Source organism: Hypomesus transpacificus, unplaced genomic scaffold (assembly GCF_021917145.1).
Source record: "Hypomesus transpacificus isolate Combined female unplaced genomic scaffold, fHypTra1 scaffold_354, whole genome shotgun sequence".
In the NCBI taxonomy this organism is placed as follows: Eukaryota; Metazoa; Chordata; class Actinopteri; order Osmeriformes; family Osmeridae; genus Hypomesus; species Hypomesus transpacificus.
The window spans coordinates 1-17028 of record NW_025813878.1 but is presented as its reverse complement, the minus strand read 5'-3'; the positions used below and the strand labels follow the sequence as shown (position 1 = coordinate 17028).

Genomic DNA, 17028 nt, shown 5'->3' with positions numbered 1-17028 from the left:
GTTAAACTGTGGAAGAAAACAGAGGCTTTCTCAAACAAACAAATCAAACTTTATTAAAAGAAAATAGTATTCAAATAGCATCACACAAGTAGAAAAATATCTTATGAAAGTTAGAAAAATTGTATTACCTTATTCTATTACAGACAGCAACAATAAATTAGCTTAAGTAAATCTTGTAAACTTTCAAGGTTTTCAAACTACCTTGTAAAGACTAACTGAATGGGCAGCTGAATTACACTCACTGGATCAATCAATCTATCAATTGAAATCACAGTATTTTCTTTTCCAATGTTCAATAAAAATGGTAGCAGTGTCAGCTAGAACAGTGTCCTTCAAAACATCAGCAACATAAATGTTTGTGCTTCTGCATGTCCTCTCAGGCCCACAACAACAGCAGAGGACTGGAGAAATACTCTACGAGTTCATCTGAGGGAATACAATAATGCTGAATGACAAACATCAACCCTGAAGACACAGAATGTACCTGACAACTGATGACACACGTCTTCTGCAGTCTGAGTATCAGATGAGACAAATCCAAACACATCCAAGCAATATACTGAACACATACAGTATATCAATCAATTAACAGATAAACTCATTGGTTAATCTATTAATTAAATTCATGAACAAAAATCACTGTTGTTACAGTCTAGAGTCAACAGTCTAAAACTGATAAACATAAACTAACAAAATAAACTGTTCTAAATTTCACCATAACACAAAAAATACTTTATCATGAAAACATTTAAAAAATACAGAATTCATGCATGATCTAAGCACAGTAGAAATTATGTTTCTAAATCAAGATAAGATAACACAAATCAAATATTGTGTATAAAATGTATTTCAAGATCTCTGTCCACTAAAGCAAACAGGACTATTCTGACCTTCCCCTAACAGGAACAACAGAAATGTGAGCTGCAGTAAATAAAAAAACCTCACTAAAGAGAAAGCTTTTGTTGGATTTTGCCTTAAACAGGACTTTTCCAGCACCCAACATTGTTACCATGACAGCAGGGTGGTGTACAGACGACGAAAAAAACTAACTGAAAAAACTGGAAACCACAAAATGTAATTTAATAAAATACTAATGTTTGTAAATCAATAAAACACTCAAAAATACAAAATAAATATCCAAATATCATCACCTAAATGAAATTGTTATTTTGTTTTATTAATTTGTTTACTTTTTAGAAAGGTCTAAATGTCAAGTTTTGACCAAAGTCGTCATTTGTGGACAAGGCTGACTGAATCTGAGGACTTTTGGGGAGTTATGGGGACATGTTTTCATACATGAAACCAATACTAACAAGTGTTATATTTTAAAGATTGTGTGGTTGTATTGTGTGTGTGTTCCTTTGTGTTCATGCAGTTTGAGCATATTTGAGTGATGTCAGTGCTTGGGTTTGGTGACGGTGCTGTAGAGAGCAGAGGGATCCTCAGTGGTCTAAACAGAGACTCTGAACACAGACAACAAGGAACGTCAACACCGTTAGGTTCAACATTTAAAACTTTGTCAGAGAAACTGTGATTTACCTGTTGAAATCCTGAATTTCCAGTCGGGATAAATGATGTTGTATCAATTCAGTCCTGTTCCATCTGATGTAATGACATGATATGCTCACCAGGGGGCAGGACTGGACCGGTTGAACTGCACAGCAGCGTACTGCACATCCTCTTCCTGGTTCTGGGGCTGCACTGATTGGATGGTGGCGTAGAGGGGGACGTCTTGGGTCTTGGAGCGAGAGAAGTCGACGGTGGTGTAGAGGACGTCATCCTGCTGGCCTGTGTGTGTGTCCTGTGTGGTCAGTTTGAATGAATCATTAGTATGACTCAGGAATAAGGTCTCAGAGAATGGGTCCTTCATTTTGTCATGGCCGAGAAAAAGTTAAAATAACAAAACCAGCAATTATCACTTGTGAACAAATCTCATTCACGTCTTACTTTACTAAACCTAGCATTCATGTGTAGGTGAATGAGGTACAAATCCTTTCGGTTTCCTATTCTGAGCCCATGCAGGTAATGTGAAAAATGATACAAAGACTCGTACCTGAACACACGGTCGGCAGATGAACGAATCATTGATCCGAAGACTCGGTTGGCAGAAGAACGAAACATTGATCCGAAGACTCGGTTGGCAGATGAACGAATCATTGATCCGAAGACTCGGTCAAGGGGTGAAAAATGTGTTCCTTCTTTTGGGTACCAGTCTTTGGATCATTTTTCACGTGACTTGCATAGGCTCAGTAATGGTAGCTAAACAGAAATTATTTGTTCATTTCCCGACTAAGTCTTCGGGTACGAGTCTTTGGATCATTTGGATCTCGTAGAACCGCCCCTGGTTACACTAACCACTAAGGCTAGCTCCAGGCGGAGGGGCAACTACAGTGCGCTAGCTCCAGGCTGGGAGACCGTTTCGGCAGCGACTCGCAACCCAATACGCTGCGGATTGAGCTGGGGAACAGAAAGAGACTTCCCGGGGAGTCCTTGAAAGCATTGGCGAGTAGTCTGTTGAGCATGACACGTCAGTCTTATGGAACCATGCCTTTGGGGGTGCAAGACAAGCTGGGACAGGATAGTTTTATTAGAGCGCCGTCTCCAACTGAACTTTGTAGACACGTCCAGATGGCTGAACCACCATCACTGTGGGTGGCAATAGAAGTATCCAGAAAGAGGGAGCTGATCTGGGGAGTGGGAGAGAGCCGGGGCGCTGACAAGCAGCCTGAGGTGAGAGAGCGGTGGTGACTGAAGGACCGGAAATCATCAAGCCAGGGTGGGTGGACGAGTCTGGTGGATTGGTCAAGGCTGCTTCACTGGTCATGGAGAAGGGCTCCAGGCAGCAGCCTAACACCAGCTCCACTCCCACAGTCTGCTGAGGATGTGGTCAGCCTGGACATATGCAGCGGGACTGTGAGGGATATCCCCGTCGCCCAGGGAAATGACAATGGGCCCTCGCGCCCGGGCCCACCTCATTGCCCCAACCCCACAGTGAGAGGAGGAGGGAATCAGCAGAGGGGATCAGGAGGGGGCCCAGATGAGATCCAACAGAGCCAGTTAAAACAGCTGCTACTGGAGTTTAGCAATGGCTTTGTGTGGGGGGAGGAGGAGGTGGGGGAAACACGTCATGGTGCCTAAGGAAGGGTGTAAACTCAGGAACGCCGGTGGCACCGACAGTCAGCTGAAGCAGGCTGACTTGAAGCAGTGAATGTCATTGGCTGCTTCAAGTCAGCCGGTAGTGAATGCCATTGGCTGCTTCAGGTCAGCCGGTAGTGAATGTCATTGGCTGCTTCAGGTCAGCCGGTAGTGAATGTCATTGGCTGCTTCAGGTCAGCCGGCAGTGAATGTCATTGGCTGCTTCAGGTCAGCCGGCAGTGAACAAACACAAACACACACACAAAAACACACACACCTGTCCATTATCTACCGGGTGCCTGGAATTACTGCAGTTGGTCTTCTTCTTCCTATGGAAGTCATGAAAAAAAACCACACAAAATCTGTAAAACAAAGAAACGGTACCACCTTTACAGGTAAATACATCTACACAATGAATACATCAATAATCATTATAACTTACAATACTGTTTTGCTTACAAATTAAATAAATACTGCTCTGTATTATTCCACAAACTATTTTGTATGAAGTTGTGGATTGTATGAAAACTTTGGCATCATATTTAAGTTAGTGACAGTCCCTTCCTCACCCGAAGAGGAGGCAGGCAGAGAGGAGGATGACGGCCAGGAGAACAGAGACTGTGGTTCCTGCTGCTGCAGCCTGAGCTGTTGAGATCCCTGAACAACACAACAGGGGAAACCAGGCCTGCACTGTACATCACATGGTGACAAAAACCTTTAGAATGTAGTAAACCATGGTGAATATGTATTTATATCATTTTCCTACCTGTGCTAATGATCAGAGTGATCATTACAACAGAGGAGTTTGTAGCTCCTATTGTATTCCCAGCCTGACAGTAGTATCCTCCACTGTCCTCAGAGCTGATGTTAGTGATGGTGTAGTTCTGTCCAGATGATTTAGATGAGGTGATGTTCTCCTTGTACCAGGTGTATGTCTGCACTGGTGGGTTAGCATCACTGCTGCAGGTCAGAGTCACTGAACTGCCCTCCACTACTTCACCAGAGGGACTGACTGACACTGATAGAATTCTTGGTTTGTCTGAAACAGGACATGTATCGTAAATATACTATTCATCTTTGACATTTTATTGATATATTTTATTCTGTAACTAAAGTGTGATGTAGAACACACATACAGTGCCCTCCAAAAGTATTGGAACAGTGAGGCCAATTCCTTTATTTTTGCTGTAGACTGAAAACATTTGGGCTTGACATCAAACGATGAATGTGAAACCAGAGATCAACGTTTCAGCTTTTATTTCCAGGTATTTACATCAGGATCTGATGCACAAATTAGAAAATATCACCTTTTTGTTCGAACCCACCCATTTTTCACGTGAGCAAAAGTATTGGAACATGTGACTGACAGGTGTGTTTTGTTGCCCAGGTGTGTCCTATTACATACATTATTCAATCAATAAATACCACTGAATGTCTACACTCAGGTTCAGATTGGGTAAGATAGGTTTTGTCTATGCAGACTGTATTCAGAGGTGAAAACAACATGAAAACCAGAGCGCTGTCTTTGGGTGAAAAACAAGCAATTGTGAGTCTTAGAGAAGATGGAAAATCAATCAGAGCCATTGCAGAAACATTGGCCATAGCCAGTACAACCATTTGGAATGTCCTGAAGAAGAAGAAAACTACTGGTGTACTAAGTAACAGACGTCGAACAGGTAGACCAAGGAAAACATCAGCAGTTGATGACAGAAACATTGTGAGAGCTGTAAAGAAAGACCCTAAAACAACTGTTAGTGAGATCAGCAACAACCTCCAGATGGCAGGAGTGAAGGTATCACTATCTACTGTTCGCAGAAGACTTCATGAACAAAAGTACAAGGGCTACACCAGAAGATGCAAACCACTCATTAGCAAGAAGAATAGGAAGGCCAGGCTGGAATTTGCCAAAAAGTACAGAGATGAACCTCAAAAATTCTGGGACAAAGTTTTATGGACTGATGAGACAAAGATTAACTTTTACCAAAGTGATGGAAAGGCTAAAGTTTGGAGAAAGAAAGGAACTGCTCATGATCCCAAACACACAAGCTCATCTGTGAAACACGGTGGAGGTAATGTCATGGCTTGGGCTTGCATGGCTTCTTCTGGGACGGGCTCATTAATCTTCATTGAGGATGTAACACATGATGGCAGCAGCAAAATGAACTCGGAAGTCTACAGAAACATTTTGTCTGCCAATTTAAGGAAAGATGCAACCAAACTGATTGGCAGAGCCTTCATCATGCAGCAAGATAACGACCCAAAACACACTGCCAAAACAACAAAGGAGTTCATCAGGGGCAAGAAATGGAAGGTATTAGACTGGCCAAGTCAATCTCCAGACTTAAACCCTATAGAGCATGCATTTTACCTGCTTAAGAGGAGACTGAAGGGAGGAACCCCACAAAACAAACAACAACTGAAAGAGGCTGCAGTGAAAGCCTGGGAAAGCATCAAAAAGGAAGAATGCAAAAGTTTGGTGACGTCAATGGGTCACAGACTTGCTGCAGTTATTGAAAGCAAAGGATTTGCAACTAAATATTAAGTCTTATTCACTTAAATATGTTTTAAGTATATCTGTTCCAATACTTTTGATCACATGACAAATGGGTGGATTCAAACAAAATGTGATATTTTCTTAGTTGTGCATCAGATCCTGATGTAAATACCTGGAAATAAAAGCTGAAACGTTGATCTCTGGTCTCACGTTCATTATTTGATGTCAAGCCCAAATGTTTTCAGTCTACAGCAAAAATAAAGGAATTCGCCTCACTGTTCCAATACTTTTGGAGGGCACTGTACATGTAACATTGAGAATCTCTTCAGGAGAGCGGAGATGCTGGTGTTCTGTCACAGCACAGGAGTATCTGCCTGCATCATCACTGCTGACTGGGTCCAGGTACAGGAGCTTCTGTTGGGTCTCTGGCCTGGTTTGGTTGTTCTTGTACCAGGTGTAAGAGGAGTTACCAGTCAGAGGACAGGTGGAGTTACAGGTCAGGGTCACCCTCTGTCCCTCCATCACTGTGGACGGAGTCACCTCCACCTGAAGACCTGGGGTCAGAGACAACAGCAGTCATCTAACAGTGATACAAGCCCTGTCCTCTGGTGGTCATTCATCTGAGTTACTGTGTAGAATTACCTGTGACAGTCAGCTGCACTCCAGGAGAGCCAGAATACTTCCCATCTTTATCTGTTATCATTTTGAACTTGTACTGAGCTGAGTCAGTCTCTCTCAGGCCTGTGATTCTCAGAGTGTGGTGGTTCATCACCTTACGTTCAATGTATTCAACACGACCTGTGTACTCAGAATAATCTTTCAGGTCACTGACCTGACTTTTCATTTTAAACCAGAATGTATTGGTGGTCTTATAGCAACTAGGGTGTGTGTAGGAGCTGGAGATGTCCACTGATGAGCCTCTCAAGGCACACACCCTGCTGGTGGAGTAATTCACACTCCAGAAGTTCTGACCAGAAACACCTGAAAGACGTCACCATAAAAACAAGAACTGTACAGTTAAACATATTGTAACTGTATTTTTCAGCATGTACATTATTCTGTGAGCCAAGACCGACAAACCCCCGCAAAACTGATCAGCTTTGTGAACAAAACATTTTCTGAAATGAGTGCACCATGTCCTGTATCCTGGGTGATACTAACAAACCACTCCTCCCTTGAAGTAAATAAAACATGATTAAATTATAAATTAACTGATTAACAGAACTCTTACTGAGCTACAAAAGACTGAGATGTAATCCAGACTCACACACTGCAGGAGAGCGGAGGTCCTCATGGCCTGCTACTGCACAGGAGTAGCTGTTGACATCATCACTGTAGACATTTTTACTGTACTGGTTCCTGGTTTCTCCTTGCAGGTGTTGGTTGTTCTGGTACCAGATGTAGCTGGAGCCAGTCAGAGTACAGGTGGAGCTACAGGTCAGGGTCTTATATCTGTATAGTCCTGTTACCGTCACCTGCAGAGCTAGGTAAGGAAGTGAGGAGAGCAGCTGTCAGTTTACTCTGGTTCACTCAAGCTAGGAACCCTGAAATGATCAACTGTTCCTACAAGACTGTGGTACCTGTGACTGAGAGAGAGATTTGTTGTGAGCCACCTCTCCATTGTGAAAAATATGCTGTTTTGAATCTGAAGTAGTAGAATGCTGAGTCAGTCTCTCTCAGGTCTGTGATCGTCAGGGTGCAGTCTCTGTCCTTATCCCCAACGTACTGCACACAACCTGCATACTCTGCTTGGTCCTGGATTTTGTAGGTGTATCGTTGACCAGACTTCTTTTTACACCACTCTGTTGTGGTGACTGTGTGACCTCTGGGGTAAGTATAGGAGCAGGACAGGCTCACTGATGAGCCTCTCAAAGCACAGACACTCTGGAGGGTGTAAGTCACTCCCCAGCCAGGCTGACCCAGCACCACTGCAACACAGTCACACATCACCAGCACATTAGAGGAAGCACAAACCTACTGGCTCACATGCAGCGCTAGCAGAGGTGGTTCAGAGCGTTAGGTTAGCTCCCTCAGGTGAGGGAAGGGCTTTAGCTCAGTGGGCTAACACTGTCTCATCAGACACGCTGACATAATTGGTTTCAACCCTGCCAGTTGATCACATGACTGCTAGTGTTGCTAGTGTCAAAAGTGTGAATGGGGGTGTTCACACCTTGATGAAGTAGCTGAGTTTAGAGGAAAGGAGACCACAGAAGAGGGTGTAACAACATAGACAGTACGGAGCACAAGTCTCAGTCCACCACCACAATACACCGTACTTCAGCAATTATGAACACCTAGTGTGTTTGGCCAAATAAACAACATTTCTCAACAATAAAAGATATCATTTTCATGAATACAAATACATTAACATATGTTTAATTAATTTGTCTCAGTGTTAGATAATGTGTTTTTCAAGTATCAACTGGTTTACAATATTTGATTGATGAATCTAGTTGGTAATGGTTAAAGTAGACTTTTGAATCATCATTCAAATATGGACTAAGGTCAAAGATAAAGGAAGTCATAGATACCTGCCACAGAGCAGAGGAAGACCACAAACACGCTTCCTGTAGTTCCTTTCAACTCCATAGCTGCATCACCACCCTGCGGTCTGACAGACACAACAGAGGTCAACAAAACACACTAATAACTGAATACTTGTACTGGTGTTCCTCAAATACAGAATACAGCCTCTCTAACAAGCTTTAGAACCCCAGGACTCTGGAGGAGGGGCTAGGACCTCAGCCAATCAGATGCAGAATGGGCGGGATTTACACTATTTTAGACTTTGCTATTGGCTCTCTCCCACCAAACAAACTCATTACAATACATTTAAAGTGCTGTATCTTTATGAAAGTAAACGCACACGCAGGTGTGATTGAAACTTGTATATAACCAGAATATACAGTATATATTATCTTCTTATTTATAGCAAGCCTTGTGTTAACAAAATAAAACATCAAACAATTCACTGCAAAATTGAGACATTTAAATGTTAATTATTGCATATGAAATAACGCAAAAAAGTAGAAGACATTTGTATTTTTAAGACCCGTTAATGTCGATGCAACTTACAGAGAGGAAGGGAGGAGTGGGTAGAGCGTAAGTGGCGTACCACTAAATTGGAGGTTTTCCGCCTGGCCTGGAAGGACAGCCAAATAGAGTACAAGCAAGTCCTCATCAGGTCCAGATCAGAATATTTCTCTAAGTTGATTAGTAAGAACAAACACAACACTAAGTTCCTATTTGATACTGTTGCAAAACTCACTAAGAAAAGTACACTCTGTGTTAGTTCAGATCTCTCTCCCAATGATTTCTTAGATTTCTTTGACCAAAAAATCTATGCAATAAGGGACAAACTACAGACTAGTCCTGGAGGAGTGGCCATCAACACTGATTTTCCCTCTGTACCCAGCATTCTGCATGTTGAGACTCTCACTCACTTTAACCCTATTTCTATGGAAGCATTCATCAAGCTGATAGATTCCTCGAAACCCACTAGCTGCCTTCTCGATCCCCTCCCTGCCAAACTTTGTAGGGAACTTCTCCATATTATTGGACCGCCCATGCTTAGTATTATTAATGAATCTCTTGTAACTGGACAAGTCCCTGACGATTTCAAACAAGCTATTATCAAGCCCCTTCTTAAAAAACCAAACCTGGATCCAGGTTGTCTTAGCAATTACAGGCCCATTTCAAATTTGCCATCTCTCTCCAAAATTTTGGAAAAAGCTGTGGCAAAACAGCTCACTGAGCACCTCTCCTCAAATCAGCTCTATGAACCTCTCCAGTCTGGATTTCGTCTTCACCACAGCACTGAAACTGCATTAGCCAAGGTAGTCAATGATCTATTATTAGCCTCTGACGCGGGCTTTAGCTCTGTCCTTGTTCTTCTAGACCTAAGTGCAGCTTTTGACACTGTAGATCATGAGATTCTCCTGGAACGTATGGAGAACTATGTTGGGATTTCTGGTACTTCACTTCAGTGGTTCAGATCGTATCTATCTGATAGATCACAATATGTCCACTATGATGGTTGCTCATCCAGGAGCTCCATTGTAAAATACGGAGTACCACAGGGTTCAGTTTTAGGCCCTCTGTTATTTTCACTCTATATGTTGCCTTTAGGAAACATAATTAGAAGTTTTGGGGTAGATTTTCACTGCTATGCAGATGATACTCAGCTATACATGTCTATAAAGCCGGGAGAATTTCCACATGCTATGGAAACCTGTGTTTCCGGGTTGAAAACTTGGATGACTGCAAATTTCCTTCTTCTTAATTCGGATAAAACCGAGGTTCAAATTTTTGGTCCGAAAAAACACCGAAATAATTTATCCCATCTAACCTTAGACTTAGACGGCGTCAAAGTATCTCAAAGCCAGCTGGTAAAAAATCTGGGAGTCACAATGGACCCAGACCTTTCATTTGAGTACCATATTAAGCAAATCACCAGAACAGCATTTTTCCATCTACGTAATATTGCCAAAATACGAAAATTCCTCTCAAAGGATGATGCTGAAAAACTAATACATGCTTTTGTTACGTCCCGATTGGACTACTGCAATGTGTTGTTCTCTGGCCTCCCAATTACCTACCTAAAAAACTTACAGCGGGTGCAAAATGCTGCTGCTAGACTATTGACTAAAACTAGAAAGTTTGATCATATAACATCAACTCTTATCTCTTTACACTGGCTCCCTATCCAAGCCAGAGCTGATTTCAAAGTTCTACTACTAACTTACAAATCTCTGCATGGATTGGCACCACTGTACCTCTCCGGTCTCCTTGCACCCTATTGCCCCGCAAGGTCTCTAAGATCTCAAAATGCCGGCTATCTGGTAATACCCAAAGTTAAGAAAAAAACTGCTGGAGGTAGGGCGTTCTCATATAGAGCACCTCTTCTTTGGAACAAATTACCCATCTCAATTAAGGAAGCTGATACTGTCTCGACATTTAAAACTAGATTAAAAACGTTCTTGTTTAGTCAATTCTATGATTGTTAAAGGGAAGTATGTGTGTACTTTCTATGTAAACCTGGGATGTGTGCTTGCCTATGTGTGTATCACATGTAACTTTTAAATTTTAATTATAGCTTATGTTCACATTGCCCAGCTAGATGTTACAAATAAAGTAAACCTGTTACTGTATATTGTTAGTATTATTATTATTATAGTTCCGTTGCTGTATATTGTTACTGTTATAGTTTTTATTGCTAGTTGGAGACAACGGGGGACTGGCTGTTTTCATCCTTATTCGTATAAGTATAACCTACTTTAGAGTTCTTTCCCCTGGAACAGATTTCATGTTCCAACTGAGGGGGGCTGTCGTTGTTTTGGTGTGTGGGGCTGCATCAAATACCCTTTTTGCTCTGTTAAATTGCTGCACTAGTCCACACTTGACCGGTGGGGATCTCATTCTATTTTGACTGTAACTGTTAGCTGCTCCTGGCATTCTCTAATCCCTGCTCTCCTCTCTGTCCCCCCCCCCACACATTCCCTGTGGTGTGGGGGGTTTGAGCTGTCAGGACCTGCTTGGTCGTCGGTCTGCCAACGCTGAACCAGGTCGTCACCCGGAATCCAGTCTCCATGACGGCCAACAGCGAGTTTTCCGTTCCCATCCAACGTCTATAAAGCCGAACAATGGATTTTGGTGTTTCAAAACCCATTGACACTGTATGACTATGTTTAGCTTGTGTTCTGCTCCTCTCTCTTACCAACCGTCTCTGGAGGAGGGGATCCCTCTCTGAATTGCTCCTCCCAAGGTTTCTTCCATTTTTTCTCCCGGTGGGAGTTTTTCTGGGAGTTTTTCCTTGTCTTCCTTGAGGGTTTGGGTTGGTTGAGGGGCAGTTCTATGGGCGCATGTGAAGCCCTCTGTGACATGCTTGCGTGTAAAAAGGGCTATACAAATAAATTTGATTTGATTTGATTTGAGTGGGGTTGGTGGACTTGCTGGCAGTGTGTTGTTCTGAACAGTGAGTGTGAAGTCTGTGGTTGATGGTTCTAAGTACTCTGAATAAACTGTGAAGAAGCTCAGAGTACGGCTTCCTTCCTCTTCAGGACATTTACATACTGTACAAGAATGACTGCTAGGCTTTCGAGATGGTTTTCCATTTCCTCATTCAAGGCTGTATCTTTAGTCTTTTTTTTTATCCTAAAAGTGCTACGTTTAGTTGCTGCCCAAGCTGTGGTTGATCGTTTAAAATAGGGTCTACCACACACACACAACACAGGTTGGAGAGAGGGACAGATGGGGAGATGAGGGGAGAAAGAGAGATGAACAGAGAGAAAGAGTGTGTGTGTGAGAGAGAGACAAAGAGAGAGAGAGGGAGAAACAGAGAGACAGAACAGAGAGGTTTGGTCAGTAATGAGGTTGTGGTCTTGTGGCTGAAACACAGAGAGCAGAGACAAGCCCCCAGACTGCTGTCTAACCAGGAGGATGCTGTCCTGCCCCCTGTAGGCCACTTCTAACACTGCATGTGTGTGTGAGAGACAGGTAACTACAGGGAGAGAGAGAGAGAGAGAGAGAGAGAGAGAGAGAGAGAGAGAGAGAGGGGGGGGAGAGGGGGGGGAGAAAGGGAGGTATAAAGAGGGAAAGACATGGCGAGAGAAGGAGAGAGTTGATATCGGTATCAGTGCAGCCCTAATTAATAGTAACACTTAAGTTAAAAACAACATAATATAGCCTCCATATAACAAAAACCAAAACAGGAGTTATAAACACTGTGATTTAAGTTGTGGGCTGGGGGTACAAAACCTATCCAACCCGAACTCTTATAAATTAACACAAAAATAGCATTCAACACTGTTTATTTGAAGCAAAGTCTTAATTGTGGTAGGTAAGATTTTTTTTTACCTAGTACCATCTTTTATTTCACCCTTCTACCAGCAGGGGGCGACCACAATGTTAGTATTGGAGTGTGCCTAGATCTGGTTTGTAGGAGCATTAGATTTACTTCAACTGTCAGCATGTTTCTAACTTTTACATAAACACAAAACTGACTGTCGTAACAGCCACTGTGACTAAATATAAAATAAAAATATATCTAATGTGGAGCATTAAAGCAATCACACTGACATGAACATATTTAAATAATTCTTGAAAGTTTTATAATATGTACATCTATAAAAAAGTGCTTCATAAGCCAACTCTGTACTCATGAAAATAAATGACCAAATATCTCGTAGGATACAGAACTCTGGGTCACCACAAGTACAACATGATTTACCAACTCAAATGTTTATATCTGTACATCTGTTAGCTTACTGCTTTCTGTGAAACAGCATGGAATCAAAATATCCCCATTAGAAAGTGCAGTTTCGAGAACTGGAGATGCACATTTACCACTGCTATAATACTAAACACGCATCTTGTAAAAATGTATACAAAAGTACCTTTTTTACAATGGTGGATATAGTGCTGGAAATATGTAAGATTCTTAGACGTACTTGTATGTAAACTTAATTAAGATACTAGAGCAGCCAACATAATTGGTTTGTTGAGGTCCCACAATGAACACAAATTCAAGTATTGCGGTAATCGTCTGTTAAAGACCCAAACTAAGTACAAACATCTACTGTAAAGTATTATTTTCAATATTCTCTAAAACAACAAACAGACATGAGCTAAACTTAATGTTTGGGCAGATCATATTTCACAACACTGTTTGCTGTGTGATTGTCAACATATCCCCCAGTGTTTGGAAATGTTGTGTCACAAAAATTTGAATAGCCACACAGGAAAAATGCATTTAAAGCAAAAGGTAAAACAATAATTCAAGCATATGTACATCTTTAACTCTAAAAGATAATATTTTAGTAAAAATATTGCAAAGAACACTATCAGCTAAAAAAACAAAACTTTAAATTACAATCGTTAACCTTTCGTGACTGTGAGTCAGTATTGCCTTTGCAACTGCATTTTTGGATGTTGGAACTGTGTGTATATGCGTGTGCATGTTGGGACTGTGTGTATGTTGCAACTCTGTGTTTCTATGCATGTGTGTATATGCAAGTGTGTGTGTCTGGAGTTCTAAGGCAGTTGTGTTCAGTGCTACAGAGCCTGTAGAAACACAGCCTTTATCATTCTGGAGAGAAAACTGACTACTTTTCATCGTTTCAAATGCAGGAATTCAATCCCTCAATCATGGTCTGTAGGGCCCTTAACTTACATGTATATAATAAGTTGGCATGTTCTCCAAATATTGCCTAAGGTGACAGATTGATGAAAATTTAGTTTTTTGTACCAATATCTGTACATTTTGGTCAAAGTAAATCTTCATACCGTTAAATGACGTAGTCTGTTACATATGAACAACAGGAACATGTGTCTCTCAAAAACAATAAAAGACTAGGTGTTTCTGACAGGTGCTGTAGAGATCATCAAATATCTCAGCAAGAAGGAGAGAGAGCTTCCTGTTCCTCACCATGGAGGAAGTTCATGAGTTCAAAAACATCCAATCGATCACTGGAACAAACGAACCAACCATTGAAACCTTTGATCAAGCAAAGGACCATATCCACTCCCAGTAAAACCTGGTTATATTCCAGCCAGTCATGCCTACCCTACATTCCTCTCATCTAGTCTTGATCACAACACCCTGATTCTAGCTGTTAGAAAACTGCGATTTAAGCTGAGTTAGTCTTTTTTGTCTTTTTTTAATAGATGCACAAAAAAAGAAGATCTGTTTGAGGTCGTTGGAAAGGACCTGGTCTGAGGGAGGCGTGTGTGGGTTACGCCCCGGCGATCTGCCCGTGAACACGGAAACGGTACACGCACGTGTACTCCACGTGACCCCAGTTGCTAAGGATACGGAGCTCCACAAAACGATGAACAGCCCCGCTTTGATCCTGAGGAGGACAGGGGAGAGAGAGGGAGAGAGAGAGAGAGGGAAGGAGAGAGAGGGAGGGAGAGAGAGGGGGAAGGGAGGGAGACAGTGAGTGAAGGAGAGAGATGATGAGAGAGTTTTTTTTCATAGAGGACAGATGTACTGTAGAATACGTAAGTAACACTGTGAAGGATGCACTCTGGCAGTGTTGAGACAGGCCCCGGGTGACTTACTGGGAGCTTGAAGGTCTGGGTGGGTTCTCCATCCTGGTCGTAAGTGAACTTCCCCAACAGACTTCCCTCCTCAGAGTCAGTGGACATACCCTGAGAGAGAGAGAGAGACATAGAGAGACAGAGAGAGAGAGAGACAGAGAGACAGAGACAGAGAGAGAGAGAGAGAGAGAGAGAGAGAGAGAGAGAGAGAGAGAGAGAGAGAGAGAGAGAGAGAGAGAGAGAGAGGGGGGGAGGGGTGAGGGAGAGATGGTTGGGGGGAGAGAGAGAGAGACAAACACGTCAGAACATCAGAGAATCAACAACGCGTCTTCAAACAAAGCCTCCAAGCTTCCATTCCTAAATCACATAAACCTCAAACCCAGGGTTCAAAGGTCACAGCACTACTCACATAAACCTCAAACCCAGGGTTCAAAGGTCACAGCACTACTCACATAAACTTCAACCCCAGGGTTCAAAGGTCACAGCACTACTCACATAAACTTCAACCCCAGGGTTCAAAGGTCACAGCACTACTCACATAAACCTCAAAGTCTCGAGGTGCGCTGTCGATGCGCCCGGTGGGTGAGTTGCATCGTGGGAGGTGGTCCAGGGTGACGTGAGTGATGCGGACAGGGTGAGACAGGGAGAGGACCAGGGTGCCCTGCACGCCATGGAACGCCCAGCACTTCCCCGGCAACAGAACCTGGTTACCCTGGAGACGGGTGGGGGTTGGTGTTTGAAAAGGGTCGTCAAGATCGACAAACAGACAGTTGTTGGAGTAAAGAAGTAAAGAAGGACATTGTAGGAGACAGAGAAAGAGAAAATGAGAAGTGAGAAAGAAAGAGAGAGAGAGAGACAGAGAGACAGAGAGAGAGAGAGAGAGAGAGAGAGAGAGAGAGAGACAGAGAGAGATAGAGGTGTACCTGTATAACTGTGCGAGGGCTCTCTGAAGGGTACCACAGGGGGAAACCAAACAGAGTCACACACGCTGACCTGGTCCTGTAGGTCTCTGAACACCTGGTGCTGACCACACTGGCCCCTACGCACACACACACACACACAAGGTACGTTATTTCTTTATTTATGGACCAATCAGAACGCGGGAGAGAAGTGGTGATGTCACTAACCTTGGGTTTCCAGAGCAAAGTCAGCCATCTTATCAGCCAGGGAGCCACAGTCCTTACAGCTGGAGACAGGTTGGGTCTGCCTCACATACAGCTGCTGGTCCTAACACACACACACACACAAGGAGAAGAGATGTGTTTTCTCTGTTTTTCCATTCTCTGCACCCTGTCGCTAAAATCACTTCTCCATGGCCTTAACTATCTCCCCTCCCTCTAACTCCTCCCCTCCCTCCCATCATCTCCTCCTCACCCCCCACCTTCACCTCTCCTCCCTCTCCTCTCACCTTGACCCTGTCGCTGAACCACTTCTCCAAAGCCAGTTTCAGCTCAGGGGTCATCTCGTTGCTAGGGGCGGCGGCGGGCGTTTCCGGGCAGGGGGCTGGAGGCGGGGCCATTTTAATGGAAGACAGCTCCTGCTCCAGCTGACAAGAAACAGGAAGGGGATTCAGTCCCACGTTCAAATGCAGAAAACGTTATCAAGTTTTGGAAGTGGATCAGTCGGTAGATTATAATACACATGGTAACCTTGTCTGAACGGTGTTTATGAACTGTATTCGTGTGTGTATTGTGGTGTGTGTATGTGTGTACCTTAGTGGTGCATGTGTGTGTGTGTGTGTGTGTGTACCTTGGTGGTGTGTGTATGTGTGTGTGTGTGTGTGTGTGTACCTTGGTGGTGTGTGTATGTGTGTGTGTGTGTGTGTGTACCTTGGTGGTGTGTGTATGTGTGTACCTTAGTGGTGCATGTGTGTGTGTGTGTGTACCTTGGTGGTGTGTGTATGTGTGTGTGTGTGTGTGTGTACCTTGGTGGTGTGTGTATGTGTGTGTGTGTGTGTGTGTACCTTGGTGGTGTGTGTATGTGTGTGTGTGTGTGTGTGTACCTTGGTGGTGTGTGTATGTGTGTGTGTGTGTGTGTGTGTTTACCTTGGTGGTGTGTGAGAGCTGCTTCTCCAGTCTCTGCATCAGTCCTGAGGTGACTGAGTGTGTGTCACTCTGTAGGTCTCTGATCTGCCAGCTCAGCCCTGACACCTCCTGGTCCAGACGCACGTTCTGCTGAGACACAACACTGCACACACACCCACACACACACACACAGATTTTATATAATACTACACACAGTCTGCTGGTGTAAATCTGTATAAGCCTCCTTATAACCTGGCATCTCTTATGTGGCATCTCTTGTGTGAGAACAAAACAATCTTTGTTTTTGTTTGTACCAGGTTATAAAACATGACATAT

At 43.1% G+C, this 17028-nt stretch overlaps 2 protein-coding genes across 2 annotated transcripts; both read right to left on the bottom strand.

Annotated features, from left to right (window-relative positions):
- Positions 1–1486: 1486 nt before the first annotated feature.
- On the bottom strand, positions 1487–8719 carry LOC124464515 (B-cell receptor CD22-like). Its single transcript, XM_047016399.1, has 10 exons — positions 8705–8719; positions 8161–8240; positions 7210–7557; positions 6897–7112; positions 6272–6610; positions 5935–6183; positions 3902–4174; positions 3705–3792; positions 3413–3464; positions 1487–1801 (listed from the first exon to the last, which is right to left on the bottom strand). The coding sequence occupies exons 2-10, from the start codon at positions 8216–8218 to the stop codon at positions 1625–1627; spliced, it is 1800 nt and encodes a 599-aa protein (XP_046872355.1). The 5' UTR covers positions 8219–8240; positions 8705–8719; the 3' UTR covers positions 1487–1624.
- A 3702-nt stretch (positions 8720–12421) lies between these two features.
- sun2 (Sad1 and UNC84 domain containing 2) lies at positions 12422–16913 on the bottom strand. The gene is made up of 7 exons (XM_047016395.1): positions 16714–16913; positions 16077–16214; positions 15796–15895; positions 15592–15707; positions 15207–15380; positions 14690–14779; positions 12422–14478 (listed from the first exon to the last, which is right to left on the bottom strand). The coding sequence occupies exons 1-7, from the start codon at positions 16750–16752 to the stop codon at positions 14362–14364; spliced, it is 774 nt and encodes a 257-aa protein (XP_046872351.1). The 5' UTR covers positions 16753–16913; the 3' UTR covers positions 12422–14361.
- Positions 16914–17028: the final 115 nt, after the last annotated feature.